The sequence below is a fragment of the Garra rufa genome, chromosome 8 (assembly GCF_049309525.1).
Source record: "Garra rufa chromosome 8, GarRuf1.0, whole genome shotgun sequence".
Taxonomy (NCBI): Eukaryota; Metazoa; Chordata; class Actinopteri; order Cypriniformes; family Cyprinidae; genus Garra; species Garra rufa.
In genome coordinates, this window is record NC_133368.1 from 34,303,734 (window position 1) to 34,316,479 (window position 12,746).

A 12,746-nucleotide genomic window follows, 5' to 3' on the forward strand; every position below is an offset into this window, starting at 1 on the left:
GTGAAATATCTTATTCAGGTGAGTACTAAATAAAAAAAATAATTTGCATTTTGTGTGCTCCCTCTTATTTTGGTAAAATAATTAACATTTCACAGATTCTGCAAGGTGTATGTAAACTTTTGACTTCAACTATAGATATATTATCTTGTACAAGTAAAACAAGTAGTAAAAAGTGGTGCAGCTCACTCTGCTCTCTCCTTCCCCTCCCTGCCTAAACTTAGGTAAATTTGTTAACACCAGCACCTACTAAACCCCAAACTAAAGGTGTCAAAGGCAATACAAGCAAGAATTTATTTATTTTTCTTTCTGCCTAGGTCAGATTACCATTAGTGCCTCCTATGTCACTTCCAAAACACTCGCCTGCGACGAAGAAATAACAGCAGTTCACGTCCTTGCTGCTTAAGTTATGGGACACTCAGGATTGAGGGGGTTTCTACCTCATGCTTGCCTGCTTGGCCATTCATACCATAACAGCTCTATCAGGAACAATTAGGCCCTAGCGAGGTTAAAAAAGAACAGGCGTGTGTTTGTGCTGGATTCATGGCAGAACAAGGCCGTTTATTTTCTCCACGCTCGCCGGATCGTATAACTGCGTCCCTAGAGGGGCTCCGAATCGAAGTGAGGAGGGGTGCGGCAGAGGCCGGAGCTGGATAAGCCCTGAGGCGGTAAAGCAATGAAGGCAGATCAGCAGTTGGAAGACTGCTCTGGGGCAGGGGACATCTCCACCGATCTTAATCAGTTTTCTTTATGGACCTTCTGTTAAACGAGAACATGATTGACTTCTGCATGACTAAAGCAGCTAACTGCAATGCATGCAAAAAATTAAGTTTGACTGGGAATGAATCACCTGTCCATCTTTTATACAAGACTTTTGAAAGTGTTGGTAAACAATGTGTATATATAGGTAGGAAATAGGCTTTTTAGTTTTATTTAGACTCACTCAAGCTTAACTCCTTCCTTTATCTCTTCAGCCATTTAATCACCAACACAATCTATTCCACATTGCTTATTTAAGTGTGAAAGCAGAACCATTACTGCCAAGACATTGTGCTTGGTGACTTATCTCTCATCCCAACCTGTTATAGTAACAAGGCTGAAAGGACCAGACTTTTTGGCAAGGTAGATAATGTTCAGTAAACTGTTTTCTTTCTGACTATCATCTATTTACATATTCAAGCCTACTGTACATAAATAAGACCAAGTCTACAGTAATGTTTTTAGCATGCGTAATGTCCAAATCATTGACACAATAAAGGAGATAAACAAATGGTAGACACTAGACAGTGTCTGTAACTACTATGAACTTACATTTAAATTAATAATTTGATGCAATACACTTACAGTCAAAGGTTTTTGAACAGTAAGATGTTTAATGCTTTTTTTAAACCTGCATTTATTTGGTCCAAAGTACAGCAAAAACAGTACAATTTTGAAATATTTTTCACCATTTAAAATAACTGTTTTCTATGAATATATTTTACATATCTTGAATATATTTTAAAAAGTAATTCATTCATGTGATCAAAGCTAAATTGTCAGCATTTTTCTTTTAATTTCTTTAAATTGATCAAAAGTGATGATAAAGACATGTTACAAAAATTTGTTTCAGATAAATGCTGTTCTTCTGAACTTTCTATTCATCAAAGAAACCAGAAAAAAATTCTACTCAGCTGTTTTCAACATAATTATATTAAAATAATTATTGACCAGCAAATCATAATATTAAAATGATTTCTGAAGGATCATGTGACTGGAGTAATGATGCTAAAAATTCTGCTTTGAAATCACAGAAATAAATTACATTTTAAAAATATATTCAAATAGAAAATGGTTGTTTTAAATAGCAAAAATATGATGAAGTACACTGTACTTATATTTTATGCAAGTACATAGTAGTCAAGGCCACCTAATATAAAGTAGGACTGACTAATGTTTTTACTTTTTCTCCCAGAATACCCCTACAAATGTAAAACCCACTTTCAGCCGGTATGATGGGAGATAAAAAGTGCTCTTGGATTTCTACTGGCACCTAAGAGCATGGAGGTAGCATCACAAAAAAGCATGTTTTCAGTAAGCCACTGTGGAAATACCTGTCTGTCCCGGATGTTATAATTCACTCACCCTCATGCCATTCCAAACCTGACTTTCTTTTTTTTCTTTTAAACACAAAATAAAATGCTAGATAGGATGCTCACTTCATAAAGTGAAACTGAATGGTTTCAAAGGGCTGTCAAGAGCCAAAAACATAAAAAAGCACAATAAAAGTATTATAAAAGTACTTAGATCCTGTATTTCCTCACACAATGGCATAATACTTCTTGAGATTACTTAGATTACAGCACATGAGTCAGAATCTTTTATGATGCTATTAGTCATTTTTAAAAATTGGGCACCATTCACTTCTATTACATAAAACAAGTAATGAAGATTCTGGTGAACAATTCTTATTGTGTTTTACAAAAGAAAGTCATATTTTTAGAATTTTAGAAAGACATGAAAGTGAGAAAATTTACTTTAATTTATGGCTAAAGATACCCCTTTTATATTTCCCCCTTTTTAACAATATTATTACTATTTAAAATAATTTACTAATATTTTAATATATTTTAAAATGTTATTTATTTCTGTGATGGCAAAGCTGACTTTTCAGCAGCTGTTAGTTTCATCAATGCTGAAAACTGCAAAACGGCTTTGCATCTTAATATTTTAGTGGAAATCCTGATATATTTTTTCAGGACTCTTTGAAAAGAACAGCTTAGAGTATTTAAAATAGAAATCTTTTGTAACATTATAGGTCTGTACTGTCACTTTTAATCAATTTAATGTTATCCTGTTAAATAAAAGTATAACTTCTAAAAATCTTAAAGAAGTTCACTTCCAGAACAAAAATTTACTGATAATTTACTCGCCCTCTTGTCATCCAAGATGTTAATGTGTTTCTTTCTTCAGTCGTAAATAAATGTTCTTTGAGGAAAACATTTCAGGATTTCTCTCCATATAGTGGACTTCTATGGTGCATCCGAGTTTGAACTTCCAAAATGCAGTTTAAATGCAGATTCAAAGGACTCTAAATGATCCCAAACGAAGAAGAAGGGTCTTATCTAGTGAAACGATTGGTTATTTTCTAAATAAAGTGACAATTTATATACTTTTTAACCTCAAATGCTCATCTTGTCTAGTTCTGTGTGTACTCTGTGTATTCCGGTTCAAGGCAGTTAGGGTATGTTGAAAAACTCTTATCTCATTTTCTCCTCCAACTTAAGAATCACCCTACATCGCTGCAGAAGTACCGACCCAGTGTTTACAAAGTGAATGTGCAAAGAAGATAAAACGCCCTTTACAAAAAAAAAGTAAAAAAGCGATGTAGGACGATTTTGAAGTTAGAGGCGAAAGTTTTTCGACATACCCTAACTGTCTTAAACCAGAATACACAGAGCACACGCAAGGATATGAGGCTAAAAAGTATATAAATTGTCAATTTTTTTTTTTTAGAAATTAACCAATCATTTCCCTTTGAAGCTGCATTTAAACAGCATTTTGGAAGTTCAAAGTTGGGGCACCATAGAAGTCCATATATGGAGAGAAATCCTAAAATGTTTAAAAACAAAAATGTCAAAAAAAAAAAAAGTTTCTTTACAACAGTAGAAAGAAAGACATAGACATCTTGGATGGGGGTAAGTAAATTATCTGTAAATTTTTGTTCTGGAAGTGAACTTCTCTTTAATGAATGGTAGTGTATCCTGGCACATGGGGAACAAAAAGACTCACCGTCCGCAGGGCTCAGTCCTCGTGCTGCGGAGATCATTGAGAGCGTGGGGCTGCTGTGGACTGATCGCAGGTAGTGCTCCATGTGTGGGTTGACATACGGGTGAGGAGGGTTGAAGGGTGATTCTCCGGTAGTCGCAGGGTGAGGCGATAGCCGGATGAGCGAGATATCAGAGATAACTGGACTGCCAGCTAATCCATGCGGTCTAGCAAAAGACAAAGACCAGCTCAATTAGTTTCTTACACAAAGACAAGCTGCCACAGAGTTTAAGTGCTTAAGTATAGCATAATTAGGGACCCTCTGTGTAAATCCATGTCTTGGGGCCATGTAAAAATACTTAATGTCTTTACAATCTTCTTCACTGTGTCAAAGTCAGACCTTAATTGTTTCACTTAAAACAAGCTCAGAACTCATTATTATAATCATCAGGAAATCAAAAATGTCCATTTACTTTCTTAATGTGCATTTCTGATTTTATGGTGCAGGATTCATCAAGTTTTCTTTTTAGATGGCGCCACAAATCCCTCTTAATTTTTCAGCCCATGTACCCTGCAGTCGTCTGGCTCCCTTCTAGTATGTAATGCCCACTTTTCACAATTTAATCAATTTGTGCTTAATAAAATTAAATTTCACCATAGATTTGTAGCTTCATTTAGAAATATAATGCATATTGAAGTGGAATGGATCAAAAACTGGAGTTAAATCAGACACTTCAACACTTTGCATTTTTTGTCTTGTTTTCCATTTAAAATATCTAAATCTCAAAACAAAAGTTTATCTGAAAAACAAATTCATACAATGGCAAACAATTTTAGGTTCAGGTAAGGTCCACTTGACAGTATCAGCTGGTTAAAGGGGCCTTTACAGACTGGGCATCAATGTGAACTGAAACTGGTCATGTTTTTTTCATGACTCCCTAATGTAGACAAGCTACTCCTCCCTTTATGCCTGAGGTATTGAACAAGTTGAGACTGAGAGTGCTGTAGTACATGGTCGTTGTAATGTCTACGTGGGACGGACGCCTCTGAAGACACACAAGCCTGAAGTGTTATGATGAGACTGCTTAATATTTCCTCCTCCATTTCTCAGACACTGTTTGTGAAACTGATGTGTAAAACAAGATAGCGGGGCAGAAGTTCACAGATAGCTCACAGGTCGTGGTGAGGATATAAATGTGTCACGTCTTGGCACGCATCTACTCCGCCCGCACGCCGGTCCAAAAAACACCAGCCAGGAGGCAGCTGTAACTCTAACATTTCCTGAAAGTAGAGGACACAGTCTGATCTTCTGAATCAGAGAGATGTTTGAAGAGATGTTTGCGTGTGGTTTTCTCAACTACATGTTAATATATAGTGGTTGAACACCTGGACGAGAGCAAGATCAGTATCTGATGTCCTACTAGTACACTTGCATTTACACATTTGGCAGACACTTTTATCGAATGCGACCTACATTATATTTAAACTATACATGTTTTCCGATTACTGAATTTCTTGGGAACTGAACCCATGACCTTAGTGTACAGTGGTTGAACACCTGACAAGAGCAAGATGAGATTCTGATGTCTTACTTTAACATTTACACATTTGAAAGACGCTTTTATCTAATGCGACTTACATTACATTCAAACTATACATTTTTTTTAAATTCATGAACTCCTTGGGAATCAAACCCATGACCTACATGTTAGTGTACAGTGGTTGAACACCTGAACAAGAGCAAGATCAGAAGCTGCTGTCCTTCAAGTACATTTACACATTTGACAGACGCTTTTATCCAATGTGACTTACATTCAAACTATACATGTTTTTCAATTAATAAACTACTTGAGAAATAAACCCATGAACTACATGTTAGTGTCCAGTGGTTGAACACCTAGACATGAGCGAGATCAGAATATGATGTCCTACTTTTACATTTGCACATTCAGCAGACGCTTTTATCCAATGCAACTTACATTATATCCGACTACGCATGCTTTTTAATTAATAATTTCTTGGGAATTGAACCCATGACCTTAGTGTACAGTGTATAAACACCTGGAGAAGAGCAATATCAGATTCTGATGCCCTACTTTAAACATTTACACATTTGGAAGATGCTTTTATCTAAAGCATTGCATTACATTCAAACTATACATGTTTTTCAATTAATAAACTACTTGAGAAATAAACCTATGAACTACATGTTAGTGTCCAGTGGTTGAACACCTAGACATGAGCAAGATCAGAATATGATGCCCTACTTTTACATTTGCACATTCAGCAGACGCTTTTATCTAAAGCATTGCATTACATTCAAACTATACATTTTTTCAATTCATGAACTCCTTGGGAATCGAACCCATTGCCTACATGGTAGTGTACAGTGGTTGAACACCTGGATGAGAGCAAGATCAGAATCTGATGTCCTATTTTTACATGTATGCATGTGGCAGATGCTTTTATCCAATGCGACTTACATTATATTCAAACTATACATGTTTTTTTTTAATTAATAAATTCCTTGGGAATCAAACCCATGACCTACATGTTAGTGTACAGTGCTTGAACACCTGGATGAGAGGAAGATTAGGATCTGCTGTCCTACAAGTACATTTATATGTGCACATTTGGTAGACGCTTTATCCAATATGACTTAAGTTACATTCAAACTATACATGTTTTTAAATTCATTAACTTCTTGGGAATCGAACCCATGACCGACATGTTAGTGTACAGTGGTTGAACACCTGGACGAGAGCAAGATCAGGATCCGTGTCCTAGAAGTACATTTATATTTGCACATTTGGCAGTTACTTTATCCAATGCAACTTAAGTTACATTCAAACTATACATGTTTTTAAAATCATGAACTTCTTGGGAATCGAACTTATGACCTACATGTTACTGTACAGTGGTTGAACTCCTGTACAAGAGCAAAATCAGATCTACTTTTACATTTATGCATTTGGCAGATGATTTTCAACTTACACTGCATTCAAGCTATACATTTTTTCACTTCACTTCATTCCTTCCTTACTTGGGAAACGAACCCATGACCTTGGCATTGCTATCACCATAATCTTTGAGCTACACAAAGGTACTTAAAGTAAAAGTAATAATTGTAAAATAAACCCAAAAATGTGATCTGGACCATGATGTTAAACTGATTCTGACTGGCTAATGTTGTGACCGACCAATCATAATCAACTATCCCAGAGAGCTCTTTTGTTGCAGTTGAGTCCCTAAATGGAGTGCTCTTAAACAGAGGGGATGTCATACAGTGTTAAATAAAGCAGACCCGTCTATGTCCCCATACTACTTTACTTTCCACTGGGAGAGGAAATGACCATGCGTATGAATCAGAGCCTGCGTTCCACAAGGGTGTGTTCTGCGCTCGGGCCTGCAAATTGCGGGGGGGATGGTCGGTTCTTCTGGGGATTTGATGGCAAGCAGGCTACAACTATAGCTACACATTCATTTTGTTTCAAGGAAAATTAGACCGTACTCAAAGGGAGAGGAAAACAAGCTTTACCTCAATGAAAGGGGGATGTTTCTTTTATGAAAGTGTATGTTATTTAGATTTGTTTGACATTTGAATGCAGAGGATTACAGATTGCCTCCATCAAAATGTATTTAGTTATGTGCCAAACACTTAAGGTAACAGTTCTGTCATCATCTAATCACCGTCACGTTTTTTTTTCCCAAAACAAGATGATGTTTAGCAGAAAGTCGAATCTTGATGTTTGGCATACAATGAAAGTAAATAGTGACCAGTGCAGCCAAGCTACAAAAACTGACTAAAAGCATCATTCAAGTATAATAAATGTAGTTAAAACTACGATTCTAAAACATTTTGAGCTGGGAAATAGCTTTGAATGAGAAACAGATTGATCATGCTTCTTAAAAGATTCTGAAGTAAGGTTATTGCCTTTGTACTGCATTTTGTAGCTTTACAAGCCCTGATTACCATTCACTTTCTGCTTACCGTCTCCTATTGCATTGCACTGAAGAAAAACTACAGGTTTAAAATGACATGAGGGTGAGTAAATGATGACAGAATTTGAAACCATTGCTTTAATACATGCATATTTCAAAAATAGATAAACTGTTTTTTGTATCTTTAATTAGACGTGAGCAAAGCCTACAGTGACTATCTGAACAGCGGGTATCAGATGCATTATGCTTGGCACGGTCTGGCTTCATCTCAGTCTCTCATTTATACCATCTCTGTTCGGAGGCCAACCTGCACCCAGCCTGAGTCGTGCTCAGTTTCCAGTAAACGCCTGCAGACTACCAGGCTTGTCCAGTTGCCAACTTTCTGCCATCAGCCTCCTTGAAAGGATAGCCATAAAGACGTCTCTGTTCTTGAGGAGCTGAAAGAAAACAGACTCGCCATACACAAACCACCAAATCCTCCCCCCAGTTTGTGGAAAGGGGGGGGGGGGGTTTGGCTGGAGCAAGTGCTCAAAATTAATATTCGCCTGCAATAGTGCTATGATTTTGCAAACTGCCAAAGATGTGTTATCTGTATGCGGTCATACAAGCATGTGCTTTTGGTTGCCATCTTGACCATGGACAACAGTATCACAACAGATGGCATCACGGTCATCATTATAGTGACCACTGGTTTCAATGTCCCAATCTAAAGATCCAACAGATGTCAATAAAATAATACAGTAATATTTACAATAGTTTTGAAGTCTTGGGAAAGTATGTCAACAAAATCCCAGTTTTGGGTACATTCCCATATTTTTCAGTGACTGCCAGACAGTCAGAATCGACAAGACAACATGTCAGCGTATAAATAAATCAGAAAAACTGCTCAGGGTGTTTGAACCCTCAATAATAAGCCATTATTTACAACTTTACCTGTCAAGGGATAAGAAAAAGAGGGCCTCTACTGACAAGAATGATAACTGAGGTCTTGTTGTTACGCCCTCTCTCTGACAAGATGGTACTTGAACGGTTAAAGAGACCTTAGTCATAGACAGGGTATGTCATGGTGCATTTAGAGAGCTTCTTCTTAATAGCTACCTGTCATTTTAGCAGTCTTCCACTGTTGCACCATGGGTGGTAGCTGCCTATGGTAACCCAACACAATAACTCCACTTGAAATTCTTTTAGCATCTGTATTAGGGATGCAGCTCTTTTTGGTGTTCAACAGAATAAGCGGAAAGGCCGAATAAGTTATACCGAACAATGACGTGACGCAATCAAATAGAGGCGTGCACTAATGCAGCAAATATGTCGGCAGTGTGGAAGCATTTAAAACTGTCCAAGACGCAAAAATCATTACAAGTACCGACAGCCAGAGACTGTTTAGAAGCGCATCGCATGTCTTCGATGAGAAGACATGGTTACTGTATGATGACTGAAATCGCGAAATGGCCTTAAACCATTAGTAAATAAACTACAGAACGTTATGTTGTCTAATACATGCACAAATTGTATGTATTCTGACAGTGCTGCACAAGTTTGTTAGCCTGGGTTAAAAGTCCAAAGCGGGAGGAAAATCTGCGCTGAAACAGCGTAACGACTGAGAATCATTCATAAATCTGCTGCTGTCAGCAACAAGTAGTGCTGAGGTCTTCTTGTGGGTTTTCGCCAAAATAAAAGTAAACATTTATAAATGTTAGCATTGTAATTTTACTGTTGTTCTGTAAAATAAAATAAAAAAGACAAAACATAATGATAATAATCATTACAACAGCTCTATTAATACATTTATTAAAAAACATTCTCCTTTGCTCAGCAAGGCTGCATGTATTTGTACATGCCTGATTCAAGAAGGGGGTCTTAAAAATGGACAAAGAATATTATTTTACCAACTTATTCATTTTAAGTTAAATTGTTCAGTTAAGTAAATATTTTAAAATTGTTGTTTTGTAATTTATTTTTTGAAAAGCAAGACAAAACTGTAAAAAGCACATTTTGGCTATTTAATTTATGCAGAGGTGAAAAAAAAATTGGCAAAATACATGGGGGGAAAATGTGTTCGTAATCGGCCCAGTGTTTATTTTTGTTCAGCTTGGCCAAGAATTTTATTTCGGTGCATCCCTAATCTTCTGTATTACTAAAAAACTTTTAGATCCAACAAAATGAGATGTATTAATATTTGTACCGTGAAGGTACTGTTACAGTATCAAAGCAGTCATTAGCAGTTTTTGGTGACCTAACTGGTGTTTACAAGTCTACAAAGTACAAAATTTGTACAATTCTTATTAAAGAACCTTTGGAAAAACCGACTTAATACGCAACTCATGATTTAAATGCATATTCAGGGTTGACTTGAAATTGTCAAAAAATTGTTATAGTTGGAAGACCGTGGTTGTAAATGTGTTAAAACTGTGTAAAAATAATACATTTTTAAATTGTTTATTCATTTTTTTTATTCCTTTAAATGTTCTGTAAGCTTCTGTGTGAACTTCCTAACATTTTCATATTTGAACAATACAGTCAAACCAAAATTATACCTTCAACATTTCTCATATGTGACCCAGGACCACAAAACCAGTCTTAAGTCGCTGGGGTATATTTGTAGCAATAGCCAAAAATACATAGTATGGGTCAAAATTATTGATTTTTCTTTTATGCCAAAAATCATTAGGAAATTAAGTAAAGATCATGTTCCATGAAATTTTTTTGCAAAATTCCTACTATAAATATATAAAAATGTAATTTTTGATTAGTAATATGCATTGTTAAGAACTTAATTTGGAGATCTTTAAAGGTGATTTACTCAGTATTTAGATTTTTTTGCATCCTCAGTTTCCAGATCTTCAAATAGATGTATCTCGGCCAAATATTGTCTTATCATAACAAACCATATATCAATAGAAAGCTTGTTTATTGAACTTTCATATGATGCATACATCTCAGTTTTGTAAAATTTAACCTTATGACTGGTTTTGTGGTCCAGGGTCACATATTATCATAGTTTGTTCACTATAGTTTAGAAAATGTTAATAAAACATGACAAGAACTCAAAGAGTTAAACTGTGTCAGAACAAATTCATCTTGGTAATCACAAATGAATTACAGCTAATCCAAAATTTATTTAGCCACCTTTAAATGTTCTCACATTATCACAGTTTATTCGCTATGGTTTAGAAAATTGTAATAAAATATGACAAGAACTTAAGAGTTAAACAGTGTCAGAACAAATTCATTTTGATAATGTCAGATAACTTTGATAGAAAGGTATGTAACATAACATGGTCAGGTCAAAGTGTCAAATCAAATTTGGTCCCAAACTTTTCCACTGTGTGAAGAATTTTTTTGGGTATAATATGTCACAGTTTACTTTATTTTGCTGTCCTCACTTACATAAATGAACGATAGTGTCCTGCACCCACTAGTAAAGAAATATCTATATCTATATTTTTGGTTTGACTGTATGTGCTTTCATTAAGCAGTTTCGGTGGAAATATCCAGAATACGCATATTCCCTGCTGACTCAAGAGAGAATACGAGTATGACACATCTTAACAGTGTTCCTGGTCAGGTGCTCAAATTTAGATGAATCACATCTTATCCCACAGAGACTGCGGGTAACTGCCACTGGCAGTCATGGGAACCTTTTCCAAACTTGAAGCGTGCTTGCTTTCTCTGCAGTATTACTGCATGTCCAAACCTTACAAACGTGTATTAGCTTTAATATGCAAACCTACGAACCAAGCATGAGTGTAAAATCTCAAATACCATCACATTACCCAAAAGAAACGTGCAAAGTTTCCCCTCACGGTACAGAGACACTAATTAAGTCGGACAACTTCTGGTTAGAAAAAAATGTTGGGTGGTTCTCGATACCACTGCAATCTGAAACTGTTTTCCAAAAAGAAAAATGCTAGTGAGTGAATAAGGGAGGATGTGTTTTTCTCATTCACTCTGCTGTCACTGAGGTTCTGGGAAAGGAAAGATAGTTTCTGGATGCTAATTGCTCTGTTTACATGCTGAAATACTCTACAAACATTTAGACATTCATCTTCAAGATTTGTCAACTCTTTCCTATGTACGCGTGCGGGGAGAGATTTGATTGGTATGGAAGGCTTTTTGGCAAATGTGTTTAAGCATATACAAAAACCACTATTTTAAACTGAAAGTTAATTTTAGAAAAAATGCTGGCACTGTGTTTGTTTTCAACCTACGAGCAGAGAATTAGTGTTTGAACGAATCGGTTAAGTGAATAATTCAATTAATCACTCTTCAAAAAGTCACTTGTTTTTGTGATGAATGAATCAGTGTTTGAACAAACTGGTTAAGAGAATGATTCAACTAATAACTTTATAAGACAGTCGCTTGTTTCTGTCTTTGGTGAAACAGTATGTTTGAACAAATTGGTTAAGAGAATTATTCAATTAACCACTTTAAGACATTGACTTGTTTATGTTCTGAATGAATTTAAATGAACTGGATGGTTGAATAAACGTCTCACTCCTAAAGTGAGTCGGTATCTACTGGCATAATGATGTAACATACATACTTGCCTATGAAAACCTCTAACAACTACCTTTATATGTAGCACAGCTGTCTATCCTAAGTGGTAACATAAAACCTTTGTACCATGAATCATTCTATTCTATAGGGTCTGATCCCTATATCAGACCCTTGCCATACGCCTCCAAAAGATAACATTGTGCTTAATTTGCTGTGCAATATACATGTAATTAGGTGAATTGGACACAGGCAGTGAAAAGGACAGCTAAATCAAGGTCTTGATGAATTAGGGGGCCTCTGTCAAGGCCAAGTCACATTAATCAAAGGAGCCAGAGTACATAGAGAGAGACGGCAGGAATTCTCCTTTTCAGGCTGTTTCAGCTCTTGTGATAAATTGTTCTAGTGTCGCTGGGCTCGTAGTATGTATCGCTATCCAATCTGTGATTTTAAATGCAAATGCACAGCTGCACCGATGTTTCTCAAGGTAGACTTTGCATATATGACAAAGGTCATATTTTCAATTTTTTATTTAATATAGTTAAAGTCAAAAGTTTACATAC

The 12,746-nt window shown here is 36.0% G+C and overlaps 1 protein-coding gene across 1 annotated transcript in view; it reads right to left on the reverse strand.

The window, feature by feature from the left end:
• Window positions 1-12,746, reverse strand: part of gli2a (GLI family zinc finger 2a) — a 115,122-nt gene that overhangs the window by 37,081 nt on the left and 65,295 nt on the right. Inside the window, exon 4 of the mRNA XM_073845441.1 lies at window positions 3,769-3,971. Coding sequence (XP_073701542.1) covers window positions 3,769-3,971 — 203 coding nt within the window. The remainder of the gene's footprint in view (window positions 1-3,768; window positions 3,972-12,746) is intronic.